Source organism: Globicephala melas, chromosome 9, assembly GCF_963455315.2.
Source record: "Globicephala melas chromosome 9, mGloMel1.2, whole genome shotgun sequence".
NCBI lineage: Eukaryota > Metazoa > Chordata > Mammalia > Artiodactyla > Delphinidae > Globicephala > Globicephala melas.
In genome coordinates this window covers 2,855,977-2,871,943 of record NC_083322.1, presented here as the reverse complement: position 1 = coordinate 2,871,943, position 15,967 = coordinate 2,855,977, and the positions used below count along the sequence as shown (strand labels likewise).

The 15,967-nt window shown below is 46.0% G+C and overlaps 1 protein-coding gene across 1 annotated transcript; it reads left to right on the top strand.

The window, feature by feature from the left end:
* The first annotated feature begins 2,712 nt into the window (after positions 1-2,712).
* On the top strand, positions 2,713-15,734 carry HTR5A (5-hydroxytryptamine receptor 5A). The gene is made up of 2 exons (XM_030853686.2): positions 2,713-4,185; positions 14,038-15,734. Exons 1-2 carry the CDS (start codon positions 3,445-3,447, stop codon positions 14,368-14,370), a joined length of 1,074 nt encoding a protein of 357 aa, XP_030709546.1. The 5' UTR covers positions 2,713-3,444; the 3' UTR covers positions 14,371-15,734.
* Positions 15,735-15,967: the final 233 nt, after the last annotated feature.

The following is a 15,967-nucleotide window of genomic DNA, read 5'->3' as shown; positions in this document are numbered from 1 at the left end:
TCTTACCCATCAGATCCTTGCAAGTGGGGTAGAATAAGGTTCTGTTCTGTGTTTCCAGTTTTTTCTTACTTTCAAAGTTTTAGTTCAGAATCAGCTCCTACTTGAATGAAACAGATGCATACTTTCCCACTAAGAAAATGAGAAAACATAAAATAAGCAGTTTTCTATGTGCTTATTTGGCTTAACCACAAACTGTAAGTAACTTCAAGAGGCAATTGAGCCTGCAATCTAATTATTGCTAGAATGGCCACAGAGTATGTTTTATAAAGACATGTTTTAGTAGGTGTCCTATAATTTGTTAATATGTCTGTAAAACCACCACACAGCATGTCACCTTACTTATTTAGTAATCTGGTTGCATCTTTTGCAAGTATCTTTTGTTGTTCTTGTTTTTTGTGTGTTTTTTGGTTGTACGCGGGCCTCTCACCGCTGTGGCCTCTCCCGTTGCGGAGCAACAGGCTCTGGACGCGCAGGCTCAGCGGCCATGGCTCACGGGCACAGCCGCTCCGCGGCATGTGGGATCTTCCCGGACCGGGGCACGAACCCGTGTCCCCTGCATCGGCAGGCAGACTCTCAACCACTGCGCCACCAGGGAAACCCTTTTGCAAGTATCTTTTGCTGGACGGTGTATTCATCTGCCAGAGCAGCCATATCAAAATACCATGCAGTGGCTTAAGCCACAGAAATTTCCTTTCAGTTTCACAGTTCAGGAGGCTGTAAGTCCAAAAGCAAGGTGTCAGCAAGGGCGGTTTCCCGAGGCCTCCCCCTTGGCTCCAGATGGCCACCTTTTTGCTGTGCCCTCACGTTGTCTCCTGTGCGCGCACATCCTTGGTGTCTCTTTGTGTCCAATTTCCTCTTCCTGTAAGAACACCAGTCAGATTCAATTAGAGCTACTCTAACAGCCTCGTTTTATCTTAATCATCTTTTTAAAGGTCTTATTTCCAAATACAGTCACATTCTGAGGTACTGGAGATTAGGACTTCAACACGTGAGTTTTAAGAGAGAAGGGATACAGTTCAGCCTATAGGTGGTAAAAAAGAAAATGTTTTCCTCAAAACTGGCATTTCAGAGGTGCTTTATGGCAGATGGGAGTTTTACACCTGTTTGCATTTTTTCAAGCTGAAACTGTGACCATGCTTTAGGATTAAAAAGCTGAAATGCTCTGATTTTTCCTTTGTGTCTGTATAAGAAGATAAACCAGAATTTCTCAACAGAATTTGGTTCTTCTGGAAATACTCCATTGGATCTCTTCTTTGTTAGAATGTTCCATTCAGTTCTTAAGTTTATGATGCTCTGATCTGCACACAGTATACTCAGTTATCCCCGGCTCGGTCCCTTATTGGACAGCTACTCACTTCACTATCAGTACAGACAGCTGTGCCAGGCAGTGCTGCGGGGGGGGGGGGGGGGGGCGGGGGGGCATGGGATATAATTTCAAGCCCATGATGCCTTCCAAGCTCTGTATTGAGAGATATCATCATCAAGGCCTGACTACCAGAAATGCAGCTCATCCACTCCTCCTGGTCATGGGCTCTGGAAACGGAATGCAGAATTGTTCAGACCTTTTTTTTTTCCCGAAAGAAGGGGATCAATCATTTACATCTCCTTCTAATTAGTTCTGTGACTCCAAAAAGGGGATGTGCTCTAAATGAGCACGTCGGCCCCCTGACTAGAGCCACGCAGAGTAGCAGTGCGCAACGCAGCCACTGCCAGCTGTTTTCACGAGATATTTGGTGAAGCGGCTCTGCGAACAATCTTTATTTAATGAACAACGTTCTCTTCAACATTTCCTAACAGGGTCCTCTCCTCTGGGTTCCAGTGGAGGAGCTTCTCTCTTCTCAGCGCAGTCTCCTGATGCTTGTTTTACTCTGTTAGAAATGGAATCTTGTAACAAAACATTTTTCTCATGTTCAAATAGCTAAAAAGCTTCCAACCAAATTTGTGGCCAACCACTTGTAAATGTACATGATTCCATGACGCCCACTGTATGTACTTTTAAAATTGAAAGCTTAACGCCACCTTACTTTCCTTTCTGTCATCTCACTTTCCTGATTTTAATTTATTGTATCTTGCTATATCATGTGTCTATTTTTCGTCACAGCTTCTGGGTAGGAACTTTTGATATTTTCTCAGTTGCTGTGGATACGTGTATGGTCATGTGAGTGTGTGTGGGGAAGAGTTACGCGCGCCCTCTCTTTCTGCGAGTGAGATGGAGCTTTCATAGCAACTTGTATCCAGCTTTTCCCTTTGCAAAAAGCAAACGTGACAGAACGCACTGGAGACTGTGCACCTTCTCTGTGACTCGGAGGAAACGGGTTAAACGTTCTAGCTCCAATACCTCAGTCACCTCTAGGGCAGCAGCAACTGCTATCTTGCTTTTTCTCCTGGAAAGAAAACAACCCTTGAAGGGAAGAACCAGGTGTTGTGTAAGAACGCAATCATGCACTGAACTCATCCAGAGCAAAAAAAGCCAGCGAAATCATCTTAGACCCTTAACTGGGAACACACGTAGCAAAGGTTAAGACCTGTGGAAAGCTAAGAACCCGCTCAAGGTATCCAGACCGCCCCTGGAAGGACGTGGGTAGGCGGTGGCTAGAGAAACGTTTCAAGGAAAGTTCTTTGGTAAACTTGTTCCACCGGGGGAACTCATTTCGGGGAGAAGCGACAGCACCATGGACAGCACCAAGCCTAGCGCGCTGGGGCGGGGACAGCACCGGGGACAGCGCCAGCGCTGGCGCCGCGAACCCCGGGCGCGAGGCGGCCTTATCAGCTGATACCTTACGTAGGCTGGATCCCCAGCTCGGTAAGCCAGGTCTGGGTGGGCGCGCCAGCATTCGCTCTCCGGAGCCGGAGCCGCAGCCCCAGACGGGGCGGGGAAGGGGCGGGGGAACAGCAGAAGGCAGGACCTAGAAAGCAGGTCCCTGCTTGGCTTCCCCAGCACGGAGCTGAGGTTGCAGCCCGCTGCCGCCGCGGGCGAGAGGGGCGGGAAGGGAGGCCGCGCGGCGAGAACTGCCGCTCTGACGCACCAGCCCGTCTCTCGGCGCCCACACGCTCCGGGGGCGCCCAGCTCCTCCTCCACTTGGGAGATGCCCGACTCTGGGCGACTAGACTGCTGTCTCCGCCGAGGCGAAGAGCCCTGGTCATGTGACAGCTTAGACGGGCCCCGGCTGCGAGACACAGCCCCTCGCCTCTGCTCTCCCAGCGCCTGAGGGATTCAGACCCGCCGCGGCTCGCAGCCCAGCGCCCTCCTCTCCTCTCCGACACACCGTCTCCCACGGAGGCTCGCTGGCGGGGGGTCGGGGCAAACTCCAAGACACTCTCCAGAAACCCTGCCACTGGCCAGAGGTGACAAACATCCGGAGTGGCTTCCGACACAGTGGTCACCACCCCTCCTCCCGAGCGCCCCTTCTCCGCACACCGGCGAGCCCGTCTCCTGGCCCAGACATGGATCTGCCGCCGAACCTCACCCACTTTATCCTCCCCACCCCCGCCCCTCTGGAGACCAACCGCAGCTTCGACGCCGAAGACTCGCGCGCCAGTCTGCCCCTGGTCTCCGTCTTCGGCGTGCTCGTCCTCACCTTGCTGGGCTTCCTGGTGGCCGCGACGCTCGCCTGGAACCTGCTGGTGCTGGCGACCATTCTCCGCGTGCGCACGTTCCATCGCGTTCCGCACAACCTGGTGGCATCCATGGCCATTTCGGACGTGCTGGTGGCTGCTCTGGTCATGCCGCTGAGCCTGGTGCACGAGCTGTCCGGGCGCCGCTGGCAGTTGGGCCGGCGGCTGTGCCAGCTTTGGATCGCATGCGACGTGCTCTGCTGCACGGCCAGCATCTGGAATGTGACGGCCATCGCGCTGGACCGCTACTGGTCCATCACCCGTCACCTGGAATACACGCTCCGTGCCCGCAAGCGCATCTCCAACGTAATGATCACGCTCACCTGGACGCTCTCCGCAGTCATCTCCCTAGCCCCGCTGCTCTTCGGCTGGGGGGAGACCTACTCTGAGGGCAGCGAGGAGTGCCAGGTGAGCCGCGAGCCCTCCTACACCGTGTTCTCCACCGTGGGCGCCTTCTACCTGCCGCTCTGCGTGGTGCTCTTCGTATACTGCAAGATCTACAAGGCGGCCAAGTTCCGCGTGGGCCCCTGGAAGGCCAACAGCGTCTCCCCCGTTTCCGAAGCTGTGGAGGTGGGTGTTAACGTGATCCTTAAAAAACTTTGCTTGCATTTGCACAGGCCTCATCCCCAGCACATCTCCCCACACATCCGTAGAAAGTGGGACTTCTTAGTATTTTGGTGGGGGCTGGTGGGGAAGGGACCGAGGTAGACTGGGAGAGAGAAAGCAAGCATCACAGACTCTGCTCTGACATGCTCAGATTCACAGAGCAGGTCATCTCTCATGGGTTCTTTCCCTATATATAAAACGAGGGATCTGGACTACATAATTCTACAGGGTCCCACTAGGCTTGAAAATTCTATGGATCTATAACATCCTTTAGAACGCCTGAGGAAGTTGGTGTCTGGGGCTGCACTAGAGAAAAGTGCAGCTTCCTGCATTTACAGTGGGGGGTGTTTGAGGAGGTGGGAGGGGAGGGACGGTCATCTGACTTGGCAGGAAGACTGCCATACATCAGGCAAAGCAGGTTAGTGTTCCAACCCAGTCTATTTTCTCTTTGCCAATTAATTTTGCGAAGTGTGGTATCTCCTGGGTTACTGTCATGCCCAGCATCCTCCTGTCCTCACGCAAGGTTAAAGATACTGTTTACACCTGTCTCAGAGCCTCTGCCCTTGTTATATGCACCCACTGCCTGTGGTGCTGCTTTCTGGGCCTGTCCCCACCCCTGATCAGACTGTCCGTGCAGCTGAGGACCACTTGCTTGCCTCCCGGGACATGAGTAAAGCTGCAGGAGGAAATTAAAACGCTACGGCAGACACTTCCCCAGCTCTTTACAAGTGGCATTTAAGGTACGGCAACTGCTACAGCACCCGTGAGGGCTCTTTTCTCATCTTCTCTCCATCCACGCTTTCCTGCTTTTTGTTCACTCTTGGTAATCTGACCCTATGATTCAAGATTCAGGGACCATAAGAGTTCACATGAATCCACCGGCTGTGCAGGCTGCCCACCCCCTACCGCACTCATCGCCAAGGGTGATCCCTTGAACCTGCTTCACACATTTACGTTAGATCAGAATACTATGCAGCACCCATTTCTGTTCCTGGTTCTGGGACAACAAAGGAAATTCAATTAAGCACACTGAGCACATACTACAGGCTTGCTGCAAGGGGTCAAGGAATGATAAAGACATCATCTTTGCCTATGAAGAGTCTGGTCTAGTGAGAGAGACATGCATTGTGAACATTGCAATATGATTGTATTTTTTGAGTCAGTAGCTAATTCCAAGTATAACCAGTCAGTCAAACTTAGAGGAACCAGAGGTGTAGGTATGGGAGAAAGGGGAGGGCATCATTCTAGAAACAAGAAGGAAAAAGGGGTCAGAGGGCACCTGTCCTTTTATCTAGAACAAAAGTCTCACCCAAATTACCCTCCCCTACCCCAGGGAACATCTGGAATGTCTGGAGATGTTTTTGATTACCAAGACTTGGGGACAGGGTACTAACGGCATCTAGCGTGTAGAGAGCAGGGATGCTGCTAAACGTGGTACAACACACAGGACACCCTGAACAACAAAGAACTATTCAGACCAAAATGTTAATAGTGCCAAATTTGGGAAACCCTGACCTGTTAGATTTCTAAACTGGACACAGAGTGCTGATGGGTAAGAGTGCTGCCAAACTGCCTGGAATGCCCGTGTGTGTGTGCATCCACCCCGATTCCAGGTCAGGAACAGGAGGCTGGCTGCCCACCAAGGCCCTCCTTACACAGATCCTCTTCTGCCAGGGCGCTTATCCAGGTAAACACAATTTATAATTAATACCAAACAGCTTTAGAAGGGAAAAGCAATTATACTTCTGTCTCAGAGGGCTTAGTGTGGAAGGAAGAGGGGTTTTCACTGCTCAGCTTTGGAGAGAGCAGAAGCAAAGCATTGTTTCATGTTCCTTCTCTGCCGGATAACTTTCAAAAATGGGTCCCTTGGCTTTGCAAAGCCTCTAAGTGATCCAGGGCTCTGCATAAAATGCGGCACTGCCTCTGTCCTCATGTTACTGTGAAGGGTTAATTAAAACCCAGGCTTCCTGACTTCTCGGTGGTAGCAGGTGCCAACGTTTCTAAATACAGTTTTACCACCAACTAGCTATGTTACCTAGGGAAACACAACGCTTCTTCCCTGTTCTGTATCTTCAGAGTTTTATTCAAATACATACTGAAAGCCTAACCCTTGTCAGATACCAAGATGAAAACAGGAAACACAAGAGAGGCAGGCCTTGCACCCTTGACAAAGTCTGATGAAACCACTACTGAAGAGCTGACGTGAAGACAGCTGGATTTGTGCCTTGCCAGTGTAAGGGACTGCGGCACTTTCGAGGTCTGAGTGGGTTGACATCGTCTGTATGAGCAGCTTTGTTTGTTGGGCGTTACTCCAGTGGGAGTTTATTGGAGTGAGTCCGTCCGTGGATGCCTGAATTTCAGAAGTGAGGGACTGGCACGGCTTGCAAGACCAAGTCCCCTGAGAGGAACTGCCCTTGACCAACAGAGTGCGTTCAAGACTGGACCCAGGCTGCAGAACATGCAGACTCGCCCTAAGTTTAGTTTTCATCCCCCTGATCTGGGTCCTCATTCAGCCAAAGCTTCGAGAGAGACCATCGAGGACTGTCCAGATCGCCACCACTGTTGTTGCTCCTCCTTGAAGATGAAGTTTCATCTGTGGAGGCCTGATGTTCAGACTGCACAGCAATCAACATACCCGTCTGTCAGAACAGCGCTGTGCAGAAGCCTTTAAAGCTCTGGACAACAGATACTGAATCACAGTGAACCGATCAGTAGAAAAATGTTGGCTGGTTTCAGTTAGCAATGGGGATTTACTACATATGATAACATAAGATTCAAAGGCTTAATATAAGTTCTGAAGATGTGCTGACACTAGTTTAATTGATGCCTGTAATTTCTCTGAGGCAAGGAATCAAAGCCTTAATTACTGAATTAAGGGGTGGGCTTCAGTAGGCAATAGTTCTTAGACAGGTGTCATGTGGTTGAATTAATCCACCTGGAGTACGGCCCAGCCTTTTCACATTGGTACAAAAAGGCACATTCATGATAACCTAGGAAGAATCAATCTGGACTCTCATGCATTCTGGTCTAATTAATCTTTCTGTCTGTGGTGTCTTTTGTCCATAAGGACTCCAGGATCATTGCTATTTCTTCAGTAATGTCTTGAATTATATACAGTGTACACATTTTCATGTACAGACCAGCTATAATCTCATAATGTGTAAGGACAGCAGTACACTTTATCTGGAAGCGGGTTCTACTTATTAAATTTGCAGTTGTGTTACAAAAACTAAAGTATTCTGATAATGATCCTGAAATATCAGTTATAAGTTGGCACACAGGATTGTTAAAGATTTTCATTGCTTGAATTTTTGTATTAACTAAGGTTTACTTTCCCTTAAGCCCTTCAAATAGCCACACCATAAATCTGTCTCTCATGGTCTTATTTCAGCATCTGTACAACCAATCATTGTTTTCAATTTTTTAAAACTTATTACAAGTTGATTTGCATGTTTCCTTTTCAGATGGCTTTAAAATTTTAGGCTGAAGGAGCTATTGTTTTATAATTGTGGGGATAATGGTAGTTATGGTGACACCCATATAAACAAGAAAGCTGTACTGTTGTACATCTGTAATTATAGGCAATTCCCCTTAGAAGTTTAGAAGGACAGGAAGTTGTTGGGTGATAATATCTGCCTTGGAGTGACTTCACTGGACAGATTTTAGATAGTTGTCATTTTGATCTTTAGCCAATAGGGGACATTGATTCTTTCAAAGATTCTTCTGCTGACAATATTTACAGGTGTTCTTGTCTAGGCTCCCAAATCTTTGAAAACAGAGGTGCTTTTGAATGTTTTATCTAGAGAGCCATATCTTGTATTATTTACTTTCTAAGGATATATGGCAATGTCTAGCCCCATATTGGATATTTTCTAAATTGGCAATTTCACATTTAAATTTATTTTTTCTTATTAAATTCCCTAATTCAGGTTTGAGCCCATTTATAGAAAGACAGGACAAGATTATACTTCAGCTGTTGGGTTTACATCAGAATACTGCTTGAAAGTTTTCTGAAGTCTGTTTTCTATACTTAGTTTTTAATTTTGAATCCTTATTTAATCTTCTCTTAAAAAAAGCCTTCTGAACTTGCTTTATGTATTTTATATTTTAAATTTCCACAGCTGGGTTATACAGCTCTTCTCTTTTCTATCCTTCTAGTTTTAAATACTTTTCCTCATCTGAGGGAGATTTTAATTAACTAGTTGCTGCTGATCTGTAGTCCAGGACAATAAGAATTTTGTTCAATACTCTTAAAAAAAGTCTAAATTCGGGCTTCCCTGGTGGCGCAGTGGTTGGGAGTCCGCCTGCCGATGCAGGGGACACGGGTTCGTGCCCCGGTCCAGGAAGATCCCACATGCCGCGGAGCGGCTGGGCCCGTGGGCCGTGGCCGCTGAGCCTGCGCGTCCGGAGCCTGTGCTCCGCAACGGGAGAGGAAGTCTAAATTCTACAGCAATTTTTTGCCCTTCTCCCTGAAGTTTAGAAAAATTCTTAATTATAGCCTATATCTTAGCTCTAGACCAAGGTTTTAACTGAAATTCTATAGATTTGACTTCTTGTCTGGCAATTTTACAATGTGATTTTGTTTTTCCTGAGAAAATCCCTGAAGAAAGGATAGTTCATTTAGGAGGTCAGGTAAAGCTGAGTAGAAATGTAGATGGGAGATGTAGATGTGCAAGGTGGGGAGGTTTTGGAAAGTTACAAAATCTTTGAGACTAACTTAGAGTTAGAATTTTGTTTTAAGGTCTTAGCAGAAGTAAAGAAGCTGACTCTCAACTGTTTAGTGTTTGTCTTCTAATTTTTCTAGAGTTGATCTTAAATATGTTAATTTATTGATTTTGACTTTCAGAAATTCCTCATTAAGTAAAAAAATTTTCTTTCACATTTATCAAGAGAAATGCAAGAATCAGCATTATAGTGCAATTTAAAATAGGAAATAGAAGTTCACAAAGGAGAAGCTTGCGACTTTGACTTAGACAAACCATGACACACAAGAAAAAGGCCACTACAGTTGGCCAACAGTTTGTGCTTGTGAATGGTGTCTCAAATCCTTCACCACAGGCCAAGAGGGGGCCATATGACCACCAATCCAATGAGCTGGAATACCAACTAGACAAGGTGACATTTTTTTTCATAAATTGACAAGATAGCAAGTGCCCTCACTTAAGTTTTGTGAAGAACCCAAAGCAAAGTTTGATCGATTGCTTTTTCACAAATTGGTCATAAGTCTAACAGTCCCCAAATCATTAGCCTTCAGATCTGCCTTGGAATGGATTAGAGCTTATCAAGCCAATGCCTTACAGAACAATCCTTTTTATATTCAACAGAAAAAAAAAAGGTATTCCAGCACAAAAAACAAACAAACCAACCTATGAAAACAAGGCTTTGCATATTTAGACAAACAACAGCAAAAACAAAGAAAACAACAATATAGTAAGTAGGTTATGTCATAAAAATTTTCACTAAATGGTATACCTCCAAGACAAGAGATCTAATAGCCTTACACAAAAAACATAAGTCAATTACCAAGTGGTGCACCTCTCAAACAAAGGTCTAGTTACTTGATACAAAGACCTAAGCTGAATGATCTTATTCAAAGACACTTGGTTACAATCCTTGTATAACAAAACACACAGAGTGAGAAGAGCCCGGTGGAGCTGGCTGGAACTCAGCTCACTGAGAATGATGTGCATCTGCAGATCCAAAGGCAGCTGGAGTCGGGGGTACAGTGAATGCACCTGCAGTCCGAGGATCCTGGGGAGGATCCACAAAATGATCTCGGTAGACTCTCTAGAATGTCCCAGGATGATACAACCACCACACAGTATCTGAAATAAAAATACTCCTTACTATATAGTAAGAGAAAGCTACACTTGTCAGGCACCATCTGACAGAGCAGAATGCCCATCATCTATGGGGACTGGGGACAGCGTTGAGTTCAGGGACTGGAGGACATGGAGGGGAGCAGTGAGCTGACACCCCCAGAGTGGGGTTACTGCGTGAGACTGCTGTTGGTTGACTGCAGCTCAGAGATGCACTTAATTGGGGTGAGTCCTGCCCTAACTGGCTGACGTTCAGAAGTGAGGGCTGACACCGACTGGTTGGTTTGCAGGTGTATATTCACAGAGCTGCATTGTCCTTGATCCACTGAAGGGGTTTAAGCAAGTAGCAAGGCTCTTTGTTGCCACAGCTACAGAATAGTTGGTCTTTTGCTAAGTTTGTGGGGACGTTCTTATTCTGCCCCTCGTGGAGCCCTCCTTAAATGGGTAAGATCATTTCTAGCTTGAACATCCTGAATCATCAGTACATCTTACATCGTGACAGTGACCTGATCTCACCTGCAAATCACCTGAAGCCACACTTCCAAGGTAAGAGTCTTCACCCCTTAATTTCAATACGCACTACTGATGATAATCTATTGATTATCTGCGATATTAATAGGGAGGTGAAGCAGAATAGTTTGAGGAAATAAAAGAACATGCTAGATTTATGATTAACCAGTAAATAGTTATTTAACACATAACCATTTTGGAAGAATGAGAAGTCTAACTCATAGGTACATGTTCCCCCCAAAATTCGCTTATTTGGAGATGTGAGGCTAAGTGTTCACTTAGAAAATTTTTTCATGTGAATCTTAAATTGTGAGGTTTGTGCTTTAAATGATATAGCACTTCAAAGATAGATGGGAAAGGTGCAATTCGGCTTGAATGTTCACCTTTTTTTGCCCCGTTACCTCTTTCTGTGAATCTACTAATGACCATGATGAGTAATTGACAGAGTAATCAATAGAGTCTATTCTCCAGACTTGATTAAGTGTCTTATTGCAGTCGTCGATGAGCAAAGAGCTAAGGAGTCTGTAAGTCAGAGAGCCATAGGGTGAGCAGCCAAATCAACCACCTGCCAGCATCGGGAGCCCGAAACTCCCCAATGGCAAAGCTCCTCCCCGCAGCTGAGCCTCTGCTGTCCCGGAAGAGCCACTTCAGACCAATGACACTCTCACCGAGGGAGCTGGTATTGAATGCCACACACACAAGAGAGGGACCCATAAAATGCTCAACATTTCTCACCACGGTCATAGAGAGCGTGCTTTTCTGAGAAGCATGGAGTTCTCTAACCTATGAAATTCCTTACTCAAAGCAAACCATAAAAACAATGTATTTAGGAAAAAAAGTTTAATTGGAATTCAAAATAGAATTCTAAGAAGTGGGAGAAGACCCCATGGAACATTAAAAGAACCGTTAAAAATGAATTTAGATTCTCTGCTGGAAAGGGGCCCCGCGAATGTGCTCCCAGAGTGTTGTGCTAAGAACTCAGTGAAAAGGACGGTGGGTAGAATGCCTGTGGGTCCTACTGACAGAGAGAAATCATCCTGAAGACAAGCTTAGGAATAAAGTAACTGGGAAGTCTTCGAGAGTACACTTATGCAACATTAGAACTATCACACAGTGGAAAATTCCTGTAGATACAATGAATGCATGCTATGTTTGGCAACAGCTCATAAGAACCCGGGTACTTTATACTGGAAGAATCCAGGATTTCATAGTACAGCTGCCAAATACCCACACAAGCAGGCCCACACTTAACGGCACTTAACATTCCCTTACGAGGACCAAGATTGGAAGTGATGGGTTTCCATAAAACTGTCTTATAATACTTGGGCTATAGAAATATTCATATCCTACGCTACACCTGGAAAGCAAACAACCCTGTGATCCTGTGTCTCTCGGGCGAATGATGAGGTACTGTGCTACATTCTGATACGGCAGCCCCTTTGGATACAGGTCAGGACTGTGTCTGAAGGTACCAGCAGAGTCTCAAAAGAGGCAGACATTCTCAGTGTCAATCATTAGGAGAGAAGACGGCTCCTCAGAATGGAAACTTTGCAGCTTTTTCCATTATGCAAGAGCAAACTCCTACTAATAGAACATGTAGCACTGGGGGTGTATCTCACCCTTCATAGAAGACTGGTCATACACTGGTAGTCCAATCGTGGGGCTCACTGTGTCTTGCCACTGGAATTTGAGTATCTGAAGGACTAAGCGTGGGCTTCTGGAGTCAACCTGAAAAGGCACTGACCACAGGGAAGGCAGACAGGGAGCGGGGACGGGAGGGGTGGAGAGATTCCCTAGAGTGTGTCATAGCTCAAAAGCCAGAATATCTAGTTATGTGTTGCTGTATTTATTTCTACTGTTACCCCAGGGCCTTTGAGTCTGGTTTAAATGTTCCGCTTTTACACCAGGTGTGCTATAGAGAATTAACGGGTGGTCACAATGGCGTCACAACCCTGAGTGGCCAGTCTTAGCAGCGAAAAGGTCTGAAAGGAAGGAGAATTTCTTAGGGATTTAAGAGTCAGAACCAGAATTATTCTTCCATTGCCATCTTTGGGAAATGGCTGCCTTGATGCCATTTTGGGATTGAGTTTTATTAAGGAAATGGGTAGTTTTCCCTATTTTCTTTATGCTGAAAATTGAAACTAAAACTGTGTTTGCATTTCTATAAATTAACTCCATGAAATGCATTCCCAGATACACACTAATAAATAAGAAAGGTAACTATGGTTCCATCCAGGGGTGAGACTGGGAGAGAGAAATTTTCACTTCTTATTTTATATGTGCTTTTAAGGGTTGCAGAAAAAGGAACTATTTGTTTCAATATTCACGATCTTCTGTTTAATTGTATAATGCTTGGGGTTTCACTGTTTTTCAAACAGATGACAGGAAGGCTATCGCATAAATTTAATAATTCATACATGAGCTAACATTCCCTTAACTATAGTGTTCCTATTTTCAGCTCACTTACTCTATACAATAGGGAAGCTGCTGGGGCGCAAGCTGGGTAATTCTCCTTTTCAAGCGTACGGGGGTCACAGAAGGCTGGAGTTGGGAAGAAGAGGATTTAATGTCAGGGTAGTCTCACCACTAGTGAATGACTGATCGACCCAGAAACTGTCCCACATTGTGACTGGAGCAACTAATCTGCTCACTTAGCAAATCAGCCCACTGCAATTTCCTTATATTTAGGGGGCCTCATCATCAGACACCCCTTATTCCAGTTCCCCAAAGATCTAAAAAATAGGGCTGGAATGGAGGAAAGAGCTTCCTTTCCCAGGAATTCCACCCCTTTAGAGAAGGGGTGTGAAGCTGGAGAACGTAGTTCAGTGGGAACCTGCCTTCCAGAGGACTTGAGAGAACCTACGTGGAGGGACTCTGAGTTTAGAGCCTCTGTTTTCCATAAAAGTCGGGGGAGGGGGCGGAACACAGAATAAACAGGGAGATAAACATCCTGGTGAGTGAACTGTCCCAAACAGTAGAATATGTTCTGGAAGCACAGCAGTAGGAACCTTATACCAGAAGAAAAGTTCTAGAAAATTCTAACTTTTTAGAGGGGATTCACAGCAACCCAGAAAGTTCTCGATTTTGGAATACTGGGTCCTGCGTGTACGGGGTTTGATAAGGATTTAGCGGGCTCCTGATTACTCGTGTTCCGCGGTCATAAACTGTAGACACCGCATGACCTGCTTACTTCTGTTGTTCCCTGTTGAACAGACGGCAACAGGGACTCCATCGTCGTTGCATTATTGCAGACGTTCCTATTTTCCCTCCATTTCTAAGATGTAAGCAAACACCCAGCTCTGTCAGCACGTTTTCATAGACGAGGGTGGTCCCCACATGCTGCCCGGTCCCTGCACCGGACAACTGAGGACGTTCTCTTGAAGTGGATGTGCGGGGCTCACGCCCACCCGCATCTAGGTTCAGCCCGCCCAGACCCAGCAGGCGTGAAGAGGCGGCTCTTCCTGAAGCCTCTGCTTACCTTTTCCAGGTGAAGGCCTCCACTCGGCAGCCCGAGATGGTGTTCACCGTCCGCCACGCCACTGTCACCTTCCAGACAGAAGGGGCCACGTGGAGAGAACAGAAGGAGCAGAGAGCCGCCCTAATGGTGGGCATCCTCATTGGGGTGTTTGTGCTCTGCTGGATCCCCTTCTTCACCACGGAGCTCATCAGCCCCCTGTGCTCCTGTGACATCCCCGCCACCTGGAAGAGCGTCTTCCTGTGGCTCGGCTACTCCAACTCTTTCTTCAACCCCCTGATCTACACGGCCTTCAACAAGACCTACAACAGCGCCTTCAAGAACTTCTTCTCCAGGCGCCAGTGACTGTGAGGCCGGCACAGGCAGGGAGTCTCCCCGAGCTCCATCTACTTCCCCATCCCCACCCGGCACCACCTGGAAGAGACAAGCCTTCAAGTTCCCCAGGGTGGTCCTCGGAGCTGAGCACCTCACTTCTGCACTCTGGGCAGGAACGCAAGTCTCCACAGGCAGTACTGGGGACCCCGTTTATCCAATTTATCTGCTATTCCTCACTCCTCACCGAACAGCCACGGACTTGGCCCACAAAGTGCCCTTTCTTTACAAAACCCACTCCAGCGTGCTTACTGTCCTGGTCCCAGGGAAGTCCAACCAGGCAGATGAGAGGGAGGAGATAAATCCATATAGGCAGGTTGAGAACAGACAGGAAACAATGAATAAGAAGTCACAATGGGGACATCTGGGGAACAGGAAACCATAATTGCAAGTTTCCGGGAAGAGCCCCCATTTTGAGTATTCCATCCTGCAGTCCTAGGAAGTATACCCTAATACTTACTGTGTGTGTCCCAATATTTGGCCACAAAGGATTGTCTCCAGACATACTGAAGTACACAGCCGCACCTGCAAGGCCAAGCAATACGGCTTTACTGGTTTTATTTATGGCAACCACACACACACACACACACACACCAAACCTACTGAGGAGACAAATGTTCCAATTGGCGAGTTTATTCTAAAATGCAAGCCATCAACTTGGAACAGGATCTAAAAGTCAAATCAAATACCTCCTTCTATTTTAAAGCAACTGTTCACAACACAGAAATATCTACTAGTTCCGTAGAATCTGTCAAACTTGCTTACTTACTATGGGTTCCATTTGTGTGGGATTTATTCAAATGTTGCTGAACAAAGACTTTTATCCTCAGATCATGAAATTAGAGTAACACAACTGTCACGAAGTTGTTGAATTCTTAAATATAGTTTCGTACCCAAGGACTATGAAGGCATGTTCAGCAAACACATGCACTGCAGGGAGATCGCTGATTAACTGGCTATAGCTGCTATTATTCATCGGTAGGTAAATACCTTCTGTGAGGCCAACACTGGTAACTAATGAGAAAGCAGGAAAATGGTAAAAGGTGGCCTCAGTCCTCTGCAAATTAACACTTTTATATAACCATGAGGCAAGACAATTAAATGAAGATGCAGTGTTTATATGATCTTACAAAACCCTAGCCATTATACAAAACTTTAAAAAGACCCTGGACAATAAAACCGCTTGTGGTCTGCTATGTTCCTGATTCTCTGAATGCATGGATTTAAAAATTATGTATTATAAGTCTTTGAATTATTATAACACATATATATTATTATATGTATTATTTTGTACATACTAAGCTATATCAATTAAGATATTAAAAATAAGAAATTTATGTCCATCTGTGGTCTTGCTTTGAAGTTTAGTCTTGCATTTACTGCAAAGATGGCTTTTATTCAAAGAATGTGATCAGATAAGGAAATGTTACACCACTTGTGAAGTCTGATAGTGAATGACAGTGCTAAATGCAGATATCTTATCTACACATTGGAGCAATTCCTTGAAGAATTTACTTGGAAAAATCCTTAGATTTTTCCTTCTTTCTGTATGTATCACTTGAAGCACTAA